The sequence below is a fragment of the Pogoniulus pusillus genome, chromosome 20 (assembly GCF_015220805.1).
Source record: "Pogoniulus pusillus isolate bPogPus1 chromosome 20, bPogPus1.pri, whole genome shotgun sequence".
NCBI classification, from domain to species: domain Eukaryota; kingdom Metazoa; phylum Chordata; class Aves; order Piciformes; family Lybiidae; genus Pogoniulus; species Pogoniulus pusillus.
The window spans coordinates 3348953-3368331 of NC_087283.1; the positions used below are offsets into that span (position 1 = coordinate 3348953).

Consider the following 19379-nt stretch of genomic DNA (forward strand, 5'->3'; position numbering starts at 1 on the left):
CTTAAACCATTCTATGATTCTATGAATAATAACTCATTACTTACCTAAATCAGCAGCAGTTTTGACTGGGTTCTCTTATGTACCTGCCCCCTTGTTCTGCAAACAGTTTAATTGGTCCAGATACAGTCCTTGTTCCACAGACTTTCAGTCTAAGATCTGTAAAAGGTCTGCAAGGTTAGAAATTAACATTTTCAATCTGGCATCTAGACAAATGAGAATGTATCTGATAGAATGGAATGTTGTTGTTTTTTCCTATTACTATATGTTTATCAGGTGTGTGGATACCTAATGAGAGCCTTCTCTGTTGCAGGTAATTCAGATTGTCAGTGCAGTTGACAAAGATGATCCTAAAAATGGGCATTACTTCCTGTACAGTCTTCTTCCTGAAATGGTAAACAATCCAAACTTCACCATCAAGAAAAATGAAGGTAAATATAAAACATGAGTAATGTGTATCTGAGCAACTTGGGTTTGAATTGCTTTCTGACTTCCAGTTACTTTGCCTTTCTGAGCAACTTGGGTTTGAATTGCTTTCTGACTTCCAGTTACTCTACCTTTCTGAGCAACTTGGGTTTGAATTGCTTTCTTACTTCCAGTTACTCTACCTTTCTGAGCAACTTGGGTTTGAATTGCTTTCTGACTTCCAGTTACTCTACCTTTCTGAGCAACTTGGGTTTGAATTGCTTTCTGACTTCCAGTTACTTTGCCTTTCTGAGCAACTTGGGTTTGAATTGCTTTCTTACTTCCAGTTACTCTACCTTTCTGAGCAACTTGGGTTTGAATTGCTTTCTGACTTCCAGTTACTCTACCTTTCTGAGCAACTTGGGTTTGAATTGCTTTCTGACTTCCAGTTACTTTGCCTTTCTGAGCAACTTGGGTTTGAATTGCTTTCTGACTTCCAGTTACTTTGCCTTTCTGAGCAACTTGGGTTTGAATTGCTTTCTGACTTCCAGTTACTTTGCCTTTCTGAGCAACTTGGGTTTGAATTGCTTTCTGACTTCCAGCTACTCTACCTTTCTGAGCAACTTGGGTTTGAATTGCTTTCTGACTTCCAGTTACTCTACCTTTCTGGGTAACTTGGGTTTGAATTGCTTTCTGACTTCCAGCTACTCTACCTTTCTGGGTAACTTGGGTTTGAATTGCTTTCTGACTTCCAGCTACTCTACCTTTCTGGGTAACTTGGGTTTGAATTGCTTTCTGACTTCCAGTTACTCTACCTTTCTGGGCAACTTGGGTTTGAATTGCTTTCTGACTTCCAGTTACTCTACGTTTTTGCTCCCAGGGCAATTACACCAGAGATCATCTCTTTAATGGTACCTTCATTATATCTCTTACACTATTTCCAATCTCTTTGCATTAGATAAGTAAAACGAATACTGGATTTAGATCCAGAAACAGCTCATTGGCTTAAATAAAATGAAAGGGTGGATTTACTGCCTGATTTATTTCTGTTAATTTGAAATTCCAGAGGTGCACTGTAAGGTGGAAATCTGAAACTGTGTTGATAAATAAATGTTGATACTGTGTTGACTGGATATAGGTGGGAGCATCAAATTAAGAATCTGCTGAATCTCCCAAAGGAAGCACTTTGTAAGCCTGTTTCTTGTGTGTTTAAGGGTTTCCAAAGTATACTGGCTAGAAAGAGTAGCCTGCTAGATCAGCAAAGCCCAGAAGGGCACTTTGTAGCACTATGCTTTAGAGCACTTGTGGAAGGACATGGTGTCATTCTGTAGTGTTTTGAAGTGGAATTTCATGGGTGATGGAAAAAGAGGCCCATTTAATGCAGCTGAGCAATAAATTTACACCGATCCTTTTCTTTGACACATACATAAAGGTCATGGGAGAAAGAGGAGTGAGTGATCTCAAGAATGCTGTTGTAGTTCTTTATGTATTTGTACTTGCATATTCAGGGAAGTTTTTCCATCTTATTTTTTTAAAATCAAACCCTACCCTCTCAGGAATTTAAGTCAGACTCAGTCTCTTCTGTCTCTGCTTTGAAACCAGAATAAAGAAAATCCCTGTTTGGTCCAGATGTGTGAGGGGTGGGTGTGTGTATAGAAGTAACACATGAAATGTCAAATAAAGAGAAAATGCTGTTCTCATTTTTTTATTCTGGCTGCTCCAACCAAGAAGAATGATGGCACCATTTTCTTAAATGACACTAAAAACCCCTAAAATCTTAAATCTGCTTAAATATGTCTTGATTTTTGCTTTTGTTTGTTTTCATTGGCTATGTTTTTGTCTTACAGCATTCATGAAGTCTGTCTCTATTTATATTTTTACTTTTGTGTAGGGAATAAATCTCTCTATGTTTTCTGAACTTATAGGAGAAAGTGAAGCAAACCTCTTCAAAATGCATTTCATAATCATCAGTGGTGTAACATGAATTAAGAACCCTAAATGTGAGGCGGTTTGCTTTGCACAGCATGACAAAGTAAAAGAGGTCTTAACGTTTGTCTTCATGTTTAAACACTTAGCTCAGATCACTAATTAGCCTTGTCCTTCCAAGCTGTTACCCATTTAATATCCACTCCTAGCCACAGCCAGTGGCAGAATGACTCCTGGGCTGAGTGGGAGTGAGGAACCTTTCTCTATTACATGGCTTAGAAGTCCACTTTTGCATGTCAGTCAACTAAATGTGTAAATCCTCTTAACACAGCCAACTGAAATGTCCTGAAATTAAAATTCCACTTGGAGATTTAATCTGGCAGTATGCAGGAACAAAATTCCCACTCTGCATACCACTCTGTTCCTATCAAGGCTCCTCAGCCAGAGCTGCAGTCCATGGTTGGTGGTAGAGCATGATCTGCCACAGGAAGCAAAAATTCCTGTCAAAGCCAAAATCTGGGTATAATTTGATTGAGGTGAGACTTCAAGCCTTTTGAACATCATAAATCTTAAGAAAGCCTTGATTTATTTATGCCACTCAAGCAAATGAACTTGACTATGACTTTGTCGTGCATATATCTGCTAGATAAGTGTGAGTGATTGTTCTTGTTTGAAAAAATCCACTATTCCTAAAATCCTGAGCTCTGGATTAGTTGCACTAGTTTGGGCTGTCCAAAAAAGCAGTTTAATGTGGTTTATTAGGAGCAATGTAAGAAAATGCCTATAGCAAGCCCTACTGTCACTTTTGGAGCATTGTGCTTCAGAAGATACAATCAGTGCACAACCCACTTGGGCTTAGAACAGAAGAATACTTCCCCATACTGGTGGGCAAAATCTCTGATGTCTTTCTGTCACCTCAGCCTCAACATCCTCCCATATCCTTGACCAAGCAAAATTCTTCAAGGGGATGCAGACTGCCTTGGTGGCTGCTGAAGAAAGGCTGCCTTACAGATAGTATAAATGGCTTGCATTTTCTCAGGAGGTCTAATACAGAAGCCTAGGCTGGAATTAGTAGTCTTTTTTATTCATTTAAATGATTTTTCATATCTTGCTTTTCTCCAAAATTCTCTCAAGTGCAGAGTCAAACAAAAGTTGCCCTCCTCAAGAGAGTTGATGAAATTAGATATTGGTTTGTGCTTTAGCTAACATTGAGGCATTTGACAATTACTTCTCTGCTTTACCAAGTGATGATATTACCTGATCTAGTGGCACTAGCATACAAACAGTGCAGTTTGGGGCTCTGCCCTGAGAAGTGTGTTGTTTGAAGTTTCTGTGCTTCAAACAGAAGGATTTTCTCTTGCTATATGGAATGTAAGCATAATCATTAATTCATTTAGTTTGTTAGCTAAACTTCCTAGGTTGCCTTAAGGCGAGCTCACATGATATATCAGCAATTAACTGTGCTGCCCCAATATAGTACAAATCTTAGCATTTGCTAGGTTATTATTGCCCAATTGGCTTACCTGAGTGACACAACAGTGTGTCTTCATCAAAAAATCACAAGAAAACCCCACTTCTGCTAAGACTGTCTTGTATTTCATAGATGTTATCCTGTGATCAGAGCAGAATCTGTTCCTTGAAATGAGATGCCAGTATCCTTTATTTGTTAAATTTGCATATTCACAGTCCCTTCTGCAGACAAGATGCCCAAAACTGTGGAGACTGTAGTGCCCTTCAGGTGTAAGTAATGTAAAACTGTAGACTTAAATGCCATTGTACATCTCACTGCCAGGTGGGGTTGGTCTCTTCTCCCAGACAACCAGCAACAGAACGAGGGGGGACAGTCTCAAGTTGTGCTGGGGGAAGTTAGGAGGATGGATGTTAGGAGGAAGTTCTTGCTAGAGAGAGTGATTGGCATTGGAATGGGCTGCCCAGGGAGGTGGTGGAGTCACCATCCCTGGAGGTGTTCAAGCAAAGCCTGGATGAGGCACTTAGTGCCATGGTCTAGTTGACTGGCTAGGGCTGGGTGCTAGGTTGGACTGGCTGATCTTGGAGATCTCTTCCAACCTGTTTGATTCTATGATTCTATGTCTTCAGATCATCTCAGAAATCCTTCATTTTCATATCTCAGGATCTCTTTGTTCTGTTCTGAGCTCAGATGTCTGTTGCTGAGTGATTTTTCTTGGGCTTTTGTGCCTTGGCTAAATGGGCAGATGCTTGATATTGTGAAGCAAAGCAATCCTGCTCTCTTAAATAATAATGCAAGGACTGCTGGTGATTTACATTGCCAGATGCATAAACCTTTATCCCTTCTAGAATGATGTGATGAAAATGTAAGTTAATGCAATATGAAATTCACATCATGTTGTCTGTGCTAGTCCTGGTGACTAAACCTGTGTCTTAGTGAATTGGCATTGTTTAGTGTGGAGAAGAGGAGGCTGAGGAGGGGAGACCTTGCTGCCCTCTACATCTCCCTGAAAGGAGGTAGCAGTGAGGTGAGGGTTGATGTTTTCTCCTTATCATCAGGTGATAGGATAAGAGGAGATGCCCTGAAATTATGCCAGGGGAGACTGAGATTGGAGGTTAGGAGAAATTTCTTCAGGAGTGGTCAGGGATTGGAGCAGGCTGCCCATGGAGGTGGTAGAATCGCTGTGCCTGGAGGTGTTCAAGAAAGGTGTGGACATAGTGCTTTGGGATGTGGTTTAGTGGGCACCGTGGTCTTAGGTTGACAGTTGGACTTAATGATCTCAAAAGTCTTTTCCAACCAAAACGATTCTGTGGTTTTATGACAACAAATCCTTGGCTACATAAACTCATACAAACTCTTTAGCCACTTACTTTTCACGTGTCTTTGGGCTGGGTTTCTGCAGAGAAGCAGAAATGAGGGAAACGGCAATAAATGTTTTGTGTGGTACTTCTGACACACTCAGAACCAGAAAAAAGCCTAAAACTTCAGATGAAAATAGCTGATGTTCAGACAGCTGTTGATACACTCCAGCAACGTGCTGTAGATTCCTTATCTCAACGAAATTAACCCTTCTGAAATCTGTAGGATCACAACAAATGACAAACACTGTCAGGAATTTAGACATCTGATAGAGATTTTGTGCTGCTGCAGCATCAATAAATTGAAATGAGACCTTTGGCAATGGAATTAGCATATGCTGACAGTCTTTTTTCAGGTGAGTGGTCTCTGCAAAGTGTTACTTTAAAGCTAATGCCAGTGCACGGATCGTCTCCTGCATCCCAAACAATATGCTCACAGCAATACCTGCTTTCAGCAGTGAATTCTTAATGCTCTCATGGCTTCCTCAGGTCGCTCAAGAGAGGACAGAATTTTGTGATAAAAGTGTTTTCACAGATGTAAACGTTTTGATATGCTGCCAATGCAATTTTTGCCTTCAAAACCTAGCAAATACATCTTTCCCATAAAGAGACTTCAAGTCTTTCCCATAAGATGTTTCCATTTTGCTTATGCCAAATTCTGTTTCCTAATGGAATAAACCCCAAATCAAATGTTTTACAGTGCCTTTGGATGCAGTGACTATTCTGACAAAAGAAATGCTGCATCTCTACTGTATAAATGTGGTATTACATGGCTCTTAGTAGGGCTTATGTAGCAGGGGCAGCAGAAGCAACCACAGGTTTGGTTAAAACATGGCCAGGCCTTATCTTTGATTTAAGAGAACTGTCTCTATGGCATGGGCTTTTATTTCTGCAGAAATAAAGTCTCTTCTCCCCAAAATGTTCAATGCCTCTCTGGTTATTTGAGCCCTGAATTTGAGCCAAATGTCTTGGTGAGTGCATAGTAAAGAGGGCGTTTTCTTTTTAAATTAAGGTATTTTTCAGGCTGGAGAAGAGAATGCTCTGGGGAGACCTTAGAGCAGCCTTCTGGTACCTGAAGGGGCCACAGGAGAGCTAAGGAGGGACTTTTTACAAAGTCGTGTAGTGATAGGATGAGGTGCAATGGATTGAAGCTAGAAGAGGATAGATTAAGATTGGATATGAGGAGGAAATTCTTTACAGTGAGGGTGGGGAGACACTGGAGCAGATTCCCCAAAGGAGGTTATGGATGACCCCTCCCTGGAAGTGTTCAAAGCCAGACTGGATGAGGCTTTGAGCAGCCTGATCTGGTGGAAGGTGTCCCTGCCCATGGCAGTGGGGTTGGAACTCGATCATCTTCTCTCAGGCAACCACCAATAGAACAAGGGGATACAGTCTCAAATTGTGCTGGGGGAAGTCTAGGCTGGATGTTAGGAGGAAGTTGTTGGCAGAGAGAGTGATTGGCATTGGAATGGGCTGCCCAGGGAGGTGGTGGAGTCACCATCCCTGGAGGTGTTCAAGAAAAGCCTGTATGAGACAATTAGTGCCATGGTCTGACTGATTGGCTAGGGCTGGGTGCTAGGTTGGACTGGCTGATCTCGGAGGTCTCTTCCAACCTAGTTGATTCTATGATTCCATGATCTTTAAGGTCCCTTCTAAGCACAGCCATTCTATGTTTCTATCAGATAAACCTCAGTGAACTGTTCCATTGGTTCTCTGTGATACACTTAATGCTTATTCTCAGCCATGCTTAGATTATCATACCTCTGCTACCTGTTACAGTTCCAAGGCTCTTCATATTTAAATGTCCACTTCTTTTGTCCTTTCCATCCAGCAAGTTTGATCTGCCATTTGTGTCCTCGTTGTGCTTCTTTATAAGTATAGGCAATGCGTCCCCTATGTAAAAGGGAATAACCTGGTGCAATCAATCACTAACTCTCTTGCATGTCTTTCTATGCTATTTCACATCTTGTCTTCCAGTGTTTCCTATTTCTTATCATCTCTTCACAATTAATCAACAAATATTTCCAAGCTACTTAGAAACAGCTGGAGCAGACAGACAGATGCAACCTCTCTCTTAGATATCCCAGATAATAAAAACCATAAGACCATCACCGTTTCACTTTGAAAGTATGTGCATGTCACTGTGTGTTTAAGATAATATAACTTGGATTTTTTCCACATCTTCTACCTGGAAATATTTTTAGCAGCATCTGTCAAATGCATACTTGGAGGGTGAGTCTTTTGTTCCCACAAGACTAACTTGTGTTAAAATGAGTTTCTTTCCCTGAATCGGTTTCTCTTGGCATTTCTCCATAGGTTTCTCTGCTGTTGTCTCAGCTGCCAGCTAAAGCTCCTGTGTTTTTTGATTGACTTTCCTTTCCAGACATATACCTCAGAGAGCTAAGAGGTGGCACTGCCATTCCATTGCCCTCCTTCCACTTCACCTGTTTCCAAAGTTAACCCACTGACCTTGGGTGCAAATTGCCTTAGTAAGGACATCGTTAAAGCCATCATTTCCTGATGGATGCACAGAGAACATCTAGAAGAGCAGCACCCATATGGTCCTTTGGATCTAAGCAGTAAATCATTGTACATTTTTGCAGTTTTCATGCAATTTTTCCAAGAGCCTTGGGAAACTTTGTGGCCCAGCTGCCATCTCTGCCAGAGGGTGTTGATAATGGCAGTTCTCAAGGGAAAACACATGCTTATATATTTCTAATGTCTTTAATTATCATCCTCATTTCTTTTATATATCGAGTTAGACTTACAAAGTACAACTCTGAAGCACACCAAGTCATATCCTTGCTAGTGGTTTTAATGGGAAGGAAAATCAAGTGATATGATCAGAGATGTGCCTTGCACCCTACAATGAAATATTTTTGTGCCATGCCTATGGATATTTGTGTTATGGGATAGCATCTATGTGCTAGTTTGAAGCTAGCTAGAATGTTTTGGTGAGAAGAACTAGATTACAGGCTGTGGAAAGAAAACAGTGGTGATGTCTACTTTGTTCACAGCCTTGCTGAGATGTATAGGAACACCCTGGGGGTGTTCAAGAAAAGACTGGATGAGGCACTTGGTGCCATGGTCTAGTTGACTGGATAGGGCTGGGTGATAGGTTGGACTGGATGATCTTGGAGGTCTCTTCCAGCTTGGTTGATTCTATGATTCTGTTCTATGATAGAAATAAAAACATTAGATAACCACTCTCACTCGGGCTGCTAGCTGAACTGCATCTCTCTAACCTCACCCTCCACTTTGGACTAACCCACTTTGCTTCCTAACCCCCTGGCCAAACCTCCATTCTTCCTTGGGACTGGGGTAAGGTTGAGAGGGGTAGGGGGAAGGTGGAAGGGTGGTTGGGAGCCCCTCCTGGGGACTCAAGTTTCTGGGAAGGGAGTTGTGTTTCTGTATCACCTTTTTACCTTGTATATTTCTGTCCATGACTGTACATACTGTAACTATCTGCTTGTATATTGTGCCAGCTGTAAATAATAAGCTTCATTCATATTTCCAGAGCTGGCTGAGTCTAGTCTGGGCGATTTCTAAAGTATGGGGGATGGGGAATACCCAAACCATCACATCTATTATAATCTAGAAGTTTGAAATAGTAAAATCATATCCTGCATAATCTAGGAGACAGCATTCATCAGCATCTCTCTCCACAGGCAGAGATGCACCACCGGAAATCACAGGGAATACTTGGAGAGCAAAGTGCATTGTGTGAAGGCAGTAAAGTTAAAGATAAATTATTCCAATGTATTAAAAAGCAATCAACCCAAACCAATTTAAAAATCTAGCACTTGTGTGCCAGAATCTGCCATCCACAGGCACACATCATGTTGCTCCAGGAGTGTTCATAGTGGGGAAAAAAAAACCACCCTGACTTATAAATATAATACTATCAATCTTTTTCTCAGCATGGCATTAAAACTGGAGCTGTTTAAATAGCAAAGTTCAACATTTTTATAAACTGAAGACTCCAGAACAACCTCAGATTATGGATTTTCTCTTTTTTTTTTTTTTTGAATGATGTAGATAATAATGAAATTGTTAATATAAAATTATTGAAATGTCTCCTTTTTTGTTTGGTTGAAAGGGTTTGGTCAATAAGTTCTTTTTGGTTTTTGCTGATGCTGAAAATTGTAAGCTATGGAGTTTAAACCAAGGAAACCTAAAGAAGATGTTGGTTGGCTACGGCTGGGTGCTAGGTTGGACTGGATGAGCTTGGAGGTCTCTTCCAATCTGTTTGATTCTATGTTGGTATTTTGCTGAGTGGAAAAGTCTAAATTTTATCAACACAGTCTCAAGTTGTGCCAGGGGAGGTATAGGCAGGATATTAGGAAGTTCTTTACATTGCCATTGGAATGGGCTGCCCAGGGAGGTGGTGGAGTTGCCATCCTTGGAGGTGCTCAAGAAATGACTGGATGAGGCACTTAGTGCCATGATCCCTTTGACTGGATATGGTTGGACCAGATGAGCTTGGAGTGCTCTTCCAACCTAGCTGATTCTGTGATTCTCTGCTTCTATGATAAAACAAATCCAGTGGTAGTTTAGCTATCTGAGCTTCATGAAGCAATTCAGTTCTGTGGATTTAGACCATTCAGACATTAAATTCTACTTCAGAAAACATGTAATTTTATTTGGGGTGCATATTTCCTTTCTCGGTTAAAATGAAAATGTCTTCACAGTATCACAGTATCACAGTATCACCAAGGTTGGAAGAGACCTCACAGATCATCGACTGTTGCATTCTACTGATGACCTACAAGTTACATTACACTGCTGGGTCCAAGTCCCTTCCCTTTATAAGAATAACATCTCAAGTGTGTCTTGGTCTGCGTGCTGGAAAACCTGCAAGAATAATGATTTGGCTGTGTGCTGATAAGAGAGCACAGTGCTGCCTTATCTTGCTCACTGGTGGAATAGGCAGGCAGGGGTGTCACAGCTTTTAAAAGGAAAGGAGAGGTTCTAGCTTCCACTCAATTAATATGCAAGAAATGATATCCTGCCAGTGCAAATACCTTTCCTGGGGTGAGTGGTTCTCTTAGGTGGTAAGTGTCAAGGCCCTGAAATAATTTGTTTTTATTGCAGAGGGAATGCAGTTCCTCATTTACGATCCTCAGGTTCCCTCAGCCATAGTCCTTAGACAATTGACCTAATTGAAACTGCTTTGGATCAGAAGCTATGTTAGATCATGCTTTGTAGGAAAAGCAATCAATTTTATCATTTACATATCTGTCAGAGTTCTAAGATGTAATGTCATCCTGTGAGGTAATAGGCTGTGTCTAAAGACTCCAAAAGATGAGCCCTTTTACTGATGATAAAGTGATAAGCAATGTGAGCTGTGGCAGTTGGCACTATAGATCTTAGACTAGTTTTAAACTCTAGAAGCCTAGTAGAATTTCAAGTTACTGATGATATTATCAAGGGACTTCAGTACATTCCAGTAATGCTCAGAAGTTTTGTCTTGCCAGACACTGAATGCATTTCCATTTCCATTGGATGGTTTCACCTTGCAGTTGAAGTAGTATATTCAGCTCCTTTCTACTCTACCATTTTGTGGTCCTGGCAAGGTTGCACTTTCTCATGCTATAGTAGTGTTAGCTCCATCTGGTCTGATAATGTCCACAAAAATATTCTCAGTTTATATCTTAATTCCTGATAGCTTTCTGCTTCCTCTCCCTCCCCCTTCTTTCTTCACTGTCGTCACTATTGACTGCGTTCTGTCACTCCCTGATGTTCTGTTTTGCCTTGATGTTGAGTATCGAGTGAGTGCCATTTGGAACAATTTCTCTGGCACAGAAAGAGGTGATGTTGTTTTTTGAAGTGAAGGTTACATTAATGTAGATGGGAAACCAGTATTTTTCCACTCCAGCCCTTTGTGTGCCACTTCCTTCACTGACACCTGCTTCTGCTGTCCTTCCCATCTTTCTTCCTGCATGCAGATCAGTGCTCTTCTTGGACCCCCTTCTAGTTAGAACCACAGAACAAAAGAAGACTAAGCACAGTTCCTCTGCAAAGATACTTTTTAGCCCTGTCTGGATGATTTACACCTTCTTACACTGGTTATGTGCTTTTCACCACTTCAGTAGTCTAAAGAGATGAATCCTTCTTGGTGCTGAAACTGTCAGAAAAATAGAACCAGCTCTTCAAAGGCTAACTCAGCTACCAAACTTCTCCCCACTTTGACCCTTCTGTCTATTCTGTCCATCTGAAACGTTACTCACTCCTCTCCTGTATTCAGGATGCAGGGTTCCAGATTCCCTCTCTCCTCCGCCCTAAGCCAGATGTGATCCATCAAGTCTTCATTCGACTGGACAGGCCAACCTGATGAATGAAGCAGCAAGGAAGGGGCCGTCTGGTAAGCTGATTGTCCTCTTTTAGGCATCTTCAGGCTCTTCTGCAGCTCAGCTGTGTTCCCCAGCACACCTGTACCTTTTGTAGCTCTGTAGCTGGCAAAGCGCTTCTCAGGGAGCACGTCTGTGCCGAACACCGTTTAACCTTTCAGTCCTGGTTTAGTTCAGCTCTCTGATGACAGCTTCTTTTTAAGAATACAAATGAAATCTTTCAAGGCAGCTACAGAAGAGTTGTGTATAACACTGGAAAAATAAGACTTCATTTCCACAAGTTCACATCCTTGCAGAGAGCACCTTTTTTTATTGTTAATCATGTCAATCGATCACCATTATATAGCTGCTGCAAGACGTTGATGTAAGCATGAGCCAGCCCAAACCCCATAAACTGTGAGTGCTGAAATGCAGGGCAGTGCTGTATATATGCAGCATGTCATTATGCATACATGACCAAAGAGACTTTTACTTCACTCCTCCTTAATTGATTATTTGTGCTGCTAGCAGCATAGTGTTGCAGAGGCGTCAATTATGTCTCGTTTTATAAATCAAACTAATTAAGAACCAGATGCAATCTGAGTGAAAAAAGATCTGAGGTCAGTGTTGTGCACCATATGTACGACAGTGCTTACTTGTGATGAGGAGAGGGATTGGACAGCTGTGAGCTTTTCTGCTGTAGGAGTTTCATCATGCTCAGACAGTGTAACCTACCTCTTCCTCTTTTTCCAGTCTATTTGTTTAATTCTGTATTAAAACTAAAGAAAACTGAACAACACTGCCATGTCTTTGAAACACCAAGTAAAGGATGAAAGGTCATGGAAACAAAAGGGAAGAGGGAAATAATTTGGTCAGCAAATTAGCATGGAAATAATTCTATTTCAGTAATACTATAGAATGTGGATGAAAGAAATAACAGAGATAAGAACAAATTGAATCTTCAGTGTGACTTAATTTCAGACACATAATGGGGAGAATAAACATTAAATCAGGCTCTCAAAACTCGACTGCTTAGCAGACAGAAAGGCATTGTTCTTAATGACTATGAAACTACTCAACTAAGTGCTGTCAGGCCAGCAGCAAGACCCTCAGTACTGTCTCTCTGGAATTTGTCTCCTAATGAAATGTTGCTCCAAAAGCCCTTTGCTTTTCAAAGGTTCCTTAAATGCTTGGAGAACGTAACTCCCTGAAAGCTAACAGGACCCATATATCCTAGGACTTCAAAAGTAATTCACAAGAGCATTTCTAACTAAGTGAATCTAAAATGCTTGGAGCTAAATATCCAGATTTATAATCAACTATCTCTTGAAATTGTGGTAAGACACAGGTTGCCCAAGGAGGTAGTTGAAGTCTCACCCCTGAAGATATTCAAGGTGAGGCTCAACAGGGCTCTGGGCAACCTGATCTAGCTGAGGATGCCCCTGTAGACTGCAGAGGAGGCTGGACCTGTGCAGGTCCTTTCCAACCCAGACCATTGTATGATCCTATGATTTCTGCCAAGGCACCATTTGTGGTTACATGGGTGGATCTAATTCCTCCAGATTTTCTGCAGGAAGCAATTCCTGTTGTGGAAGTGTTCATGGACAATGCACTGACTATGTTTGATTTCTTGTAAGTGGATTTAATTCAGTGAGTAGGAAGAATGATGAAGCTGAAGGCCTCTATCCTGTCAGCACCTGACAGAAATGTATTGTTTCTTGAGAAGTCCCCTTCTGTTTTCACCCCCTTGTTAGATTTTGGGTTGTTTTGAACATTTGCATTTTCTCTCTGAGTACCTAATCAGTAGTTCTGGCATGGGATTGCTTTTCTTCTTCCTTTATTTTTCGCTCTCATTACAGTGTGCTTCATTGTGGAATTTGCTTTGTCATGGTCTGGCTACAGGCTGTTGAGGGGAAATAACAATTAATTTATTAGTTGCTGTAATTGTACTTTTCTTTTGTCAGTTAATGAAAAACTGGATGGGAGTACCATTTTAATGTTTCTGTTGTAATAAAGATTAGCAAAACCCCACACTCATCTACTAGAGGAAGAATCTAAACAGGCTAAAAATGAAAACAATAAAAGCTGGAATCATCACATATTGGCTGTTAAATTTTCCTTTGATTAGTAAAAATCTCCTTTTGTCATTATAGCAGATATAAAGCATACAGACTGTTTGCACATGCTTCCTCTATTGAAACAGAAGGTATTAATTTTTCACAGTTAGCCTCGAGGCTTGTCTGGTAAACTATTGCACAACTAACATTATAATGTGAATTAAAAAGACAAAGACCCTGTTCTAATTTGCATCATCTTTTGAGGCAATTAGAGAAATGCTATGCAGGAAAGAATTGTTGGAATCACAGTCATCCTGCCTGCAAGGTGACCATTGCATTGGTTATTGCATGAGCTCTATGTCTCTCTGCCCTCCTGATCCTGTATGGTGTGCTCATATTTGTCCCATACCCTTTCACTTCCTCCTTTACTCCTTTAAGGAGGTGACTGTTCAAGAGTGAAAGAAGAAAGGCTTGGAGGAGACCTTATTGTGGCCTTCCAGTATCTTAAGGGGGCCCACAAGGAAGCTGCTGAGGGACTTTAGATGTCAGGTAGTGATAGGACTGGGGGGAATGGAACAACGATAGAAATGGATTGATTCAGACTGGATGTTAGGAAGAAGTTCTTCACCATGAGGGTGGTGAGACCCTGGAATGGGTTGCACAGGGAGGTGGTGGAAGCCTCATCCCTGAAGGTGTTTAAGGCCAGGCTGGATGAGTCTTTAGACAGCCTGATCTAGTGCGAGGTGTCCTTGCCTGTGACAGGGGTGTTGAAACTAGATGATCTTTGATTCTGTGATTCTCTGAGTGGCAAGTGCAAACACAGTAGTGGCAACCTGAAGGCAGGCTGAAATTCGTTATCATTTTGAACAGTTTCTCTTGTCAGGCTTTGATGAACAACGGAGCTTTTATTCTGTTGCTTGGGGGTTGTGGGTTTTTTTGGTGTTGTTGTTGTTGTTCTGGTAACACAGTATTTTCCCATCAACTTCTGATTTTGTAATTTGTATGGGTGGCCTTGTTGTAAAATGAGTCACTTTGTTGGTCTTCATTTAATTCTGTCTAATTAGGATGTATTCTGTTTGGCAAGCATCCAGTAATTAGCGATATATTTATGTAATTATTAGTGTTTAATATTTATATAATAAATATGCCTAGAAGGCAGTCCATTCAGAGGCCAGAAAAGAGGTAGAGGACACAATTGCACTGAATGCAAGATCTTACATACTGAGCCAAATGCAGAAAATCACTGCAACACAGAAGTTGACCTGTCTGGTCTGGAGAGAGTTTGCATATCCTAAAATGATAGGATGTGTATACTTGGTAATCAGTGCTGATTATAGAGGGAGTGAAGAAGGGCCCCTGTTTGAAGTGAAATAATAAGCCAGCTTGTTAGGGAAAGATAAATAGAACTTGGAGTAAAGGACCAGATGTCTGCTTGATGGTGTTTAAGAGGGAGAGCTGCTGGGGTCCTTTGAAGGTAACATGGTCAGACTCACAGCCAGATTACAGCTAAGCAGTAGTAGCTGCCTGCCTATGTTGAGGTAGCAATGTCAGATCAGCCCAGCTTGGCCTAAATTAACTGTGGGCTCAAACAAGTAAACTTCAGTGTTGCTATAGGCTGAGAGCTATGTACATTCTCGAGCAGTAACTCTAACACTACAGTACTGGTTTTCGTACATCTAATTCTATAATAAGGGACAAGTCAGGAATAAAGTCTTACCTGTGGAGCTTTGACTGGAATTAGATGGTGCAGGCATAAACCTCAACAGAAGCATAAATCATAATCACTGACTGCTGTACTCTGTAGAATGTTGGACCACTTTTTGTTGTATTCTTTAATTCAGACTGTAATAAGTTACATAATAGTTTGCCATTGCTCTTCTAAACACATATAGAACTTGTGGAGTTCAGGAGAGGCATTAAGAGACTTTCATTCAGTCTAACCTGAAATTAAAACTAAAATCCAGGTTAGAAGAGCTCCTAAGAAATAAAACTGTTTCATGTGGCCTTTTGAACTTGTCACTCCCTAACATTGCTTAGCTCTGTCATGTCACTTTCTATAACGTTTCCATCCGTTATTTATGAGCCTTCTGTAAATTACACAGAGTGCACCCCAGTGAAGATTTAGCCACTCTGATCTAAGAGCACTGTACATGAGTGACAGGGGTTTGGTTAAGGAACTGGTCTGGAGTTCAGAATAGTTTTGTATAGCTTGGTTACAGATTTCCTGTATGATTTTGGACGAGTCATTTAATCTCTGTGCTGTGCATACACTGCATCTGTTCTTTTAACACGTTCTCTGATCCTCTCCTATGACATTAATGGCACCTATTAGCAGCTCCCTCTGGATTAGTAAAGACTGAGGTTTTTCAGGAGTGCATTTATGGTGTCTCTTTGGGTTCTTCTGAAACTTGCAGTTGGAAAACATGTAGAAGTCATTCTGCAGCTGAGGGAAGGGAATGGTGGAGCTCATTTGTTATATCTTTGATATACGCTGGAATACTAAATATAGAGAAACTCAATTCTACAACATGTCTCCTTCTGTAACATCTTCAACCCACATGACAACTTCTGCTTTGAAAAGAGCTTTTTTTTTTTAATAACAAATCAGCTTTCTCTTATTTTGTGCCTGTGTTTGCTAACATGCAAGACCAAAAGATGGATTGCTAAAAACTTCATCATGGAATTCTAGTGCAGTCTATCTAGGAGAGCTACTTGCTTCAAAACTCTGTATGAAGAACTTAGCTTTTTCTGCTCTAAAGCTGTTTATATATATATACATATAATTATTATTATTTTTCCCCTGTAAGGAAACATTTATCTTGCTCAAATCATTTGTTGTGTGTTTTCTGTTCTCCTTTTTAACTATTTAAGGTTTATTTTCATGATCATGGAGGGGGGGTTGGCATACTAAGACATATTCTCCTTTGTTGCTAGAATTTCCTACTCTCTTGTGTTTCTACTTGATCCTGCTTCATATGTTTATTGCAACTTCTGCCCATACACTTTAGTTGTGCTTTGTCAGCCTCTTCATTGTGAAGCAGAAGCCTGTGATAAGCAAGTTGTTCCTTCAGCGTAGAGATGCGCTACGTGTTTGCGCCTTGCCACTTCTCAGCTTGCCACTTTTCAGCTCGATATGAAGAGAATGAACAGGATATCTTCTGGTTTGTTGCAGACACATTTCAGTTGTGACTAACAAATGTTTTATAACCATTTGCAGAAATTCTGTCTTTGGAGATATTCAAAACTGCATGGACACTGTCCTGGGCTCTGGGTAGTTGTGCTTGAATAGAAAGGTAGAGCAGGTAACCTCCAGAGATCCTCTCCGATCTCAACCATGCTGTGATTCTATGAAAATTATAGAGTATCTTACAAACTGATGCTGTAGTTTGCAGATGTTTGCCAATATTAGAACTGGCTTTGTAATATTCATACAGCAGTGAGGCAAACACCCTGGAGGTGTCCAAGAAATACGTGGATGTTGCACTTCAGGCTATGGTTTAATGGCCATGGTGGTATTAGCTTGGTGGCTGGACTTGATGATCTCAATGATCCTTTCCATCTGAGACAATTCAATGGTTCTATGAAAACTCAAATGTTAACCTCTTTCCCTATCTCTTTCTTTGTTCCAAGTTTTGTACTGTGTCCTGCAGCATAGGCCTTGCAGTGTGACCCAGTCTTGAAATCTGTGTCTTGTGTGTTGCTGTAGACCTGCTTTGATTCTCAGTAATCTGACTGCATATGCTAGTTTGGAATCTCTGCCTGTGCCAGCTTTTCTCTATCTGGTGTTTACATAGTGTGCAGAAATACAGCCAAGAGTATCTGAAACACTTCATTGGAAAACTTTACACAATCCATTCCATATTATAGACAGGTAATTGTTTCTTTCACTTAGTGAAATCCCTTCTCTGGAAGCATTTTGCTGTTCCCTGCGTTTCAAATGGCCATTGCTCTTCACCATAAGAGACATCCTCATTGAGAGGTGTGCATATAGACATTATGTGTATACTTTGGGTGTAAGACAGAGGCATAAATTACTGCCATTAATGGCTTGATGGTAACAAATTGTTATTGTTATATGTAATCTGCATATGAGAGCATCTTAAAAAAGTCATTATCATGCTGCCTGTGTGCCCAGGGGCAATCTTACACTATAGCATTTCAGCCTGTGAAATGGCAAAAAGCTAATATAACTCTTGATGACATTAACAAAGCTGTATAATGACACTGCTTTCAGTTCTCTCCCAGAAATTATTCTCAGTGAAGTTAAAGGGAGCTGCAGGATTTGGCACTGTTTGGAATCAAGGCCACTTTTCTGTCTCATGTGCCACCAGCTGAAGAAAATATTAAGTCACTTTTTAAATTGTCTTTATTCTTTGACTTAAAATGCAGTGAGAAAAGGCAGTCATTGTGGCATGGAGAAGTGGCTGTTAAGGTGCTCACTGTGAAATTCACTTAAATGCCAAGAAGAAATCACATTTAAAAATCAAAATGTTCCTGTTGAGGTTTTATTTTTCTTATGGTGGTATTCGTAGTTCACACTCTAGAAAGAAAGCTTCACTTGAAACATCTGTGATTGTCTTCATGGTTGTGAAGGTCTGAACTTTTCCAGACTCTAGCAGTCACTGAGGTAAGAACTGGAGAATGTGTGTGAAGTGAGGAAGGCGATGAACATATGATGGCTTTCTTGGACCTCTTCCTTCACCTACCAAGAGTGCTAAAAATGACATTGAATCTGCTTGAGACTTAGCTTTACACATAAAAGAACCCCAAATGAATGCCAAACTGTAACTCTCACAGTGTCCTAAGAGGCTTTCATTAATTTCACCTCCTGGAGTGCCCTTACACGTTCATTGAAATAAGGAGGAGCTGTTATCCCTAAAGAGAAGTACAGATAACAAAGCCTTGGGAGACCTTGGCTTTTCTTGGATTTGTCTTCCCAGTATTTTGTTGAAACCTGGCAACACAGTGACGGAGAGTTCTGGGTTCAAATGCAAGATGTAGCCATCATTTGATGGAAGCCTTATAAACCACAGCATTGCTTTTTGGTTAAAATAACAAGATAATAGAATTAAGTAGAATATGTAGATTTTGAAAATGATCCATCAGTCCATGCAAATTGCTGTCTTAATAATGTATTTTTAATGCTAAGCACATCTGACAGCCATTTCATCTCTCTTTCTACACCAGAGCTTGGCAACCTGCATTAATTCTTACACTTTACAGATGTAACATTCAATGCACATGCCATGTAGTGATGTGATCCGAATAAAGTAAAGCATGTCAAAGCAATGTGATTATTAGTAAACAATTTGGTGACTGGCTTGTTGAATACAGGAGAGAAAAACGAGAGGGAAAAGCTAGCCCTGTTTTAGCATATCTTACATCTTCAGCTGCCTGCATTTGCTCCAGCTTATGGGAGTGTCAATCATAACTGGCACCAGGGGATTCAGAAGAGATAAGTGGGTATAACATCAGAGAGGTGGAGATTAAAATCGGGTATGTTGGCTACAGTTCTGACAACTGTGGTGACTGTGGAGCTTAAACAGATGCAGAGCCCAAAGTTTGACTTGCCATATATATCTGTAAATTAAGAGAGCGAGGTTCTGTGTCACAATTATTTCCCTACCCCATTTACAATAACAAAAGCATTGTTCCAGATTCAGTGTGTACTTCTGCATCGTTATTTCCCCGGCAGGGATTTTCGGTCCTGCCTTCAGTGGGTTAAAAAAAACACCCAAGGTACAAAATATAACACTTGCTGCTAGACTGCAAGTGACCATAGAGATGTGTTTGATTATAGCTCTGCTGGACTAAAGGTCAAAGGAAAGTTTTAGAATAC

The 19379-nt window shown here is 40.6% G+C and overlaps 1 protein-coding gene across 3 annotated transcripts in view; it reads left to right on the forward strand.

Moving 5' to 3' along the window:
* Positions 1 to 19379, forward strand: part of CDH8 (cadherin 8) — a 169721-nt gene that overhangs the window by 138119 nt on the left and 12223 nt on the right. For all 3 annotated transcript variants that reach the window (XM_064159940.1, XM_064159941.1, XM_064159942.1), the window contains one exon: positions 311 to 428. In XM_064159940.1, the coding sequence (XP_064016010.1) occupies positions 311 to 428 (118 nt within the window). The remainder of the gene's footprint in view (positions 1 to 310; positions 429 to 19379) is intronic.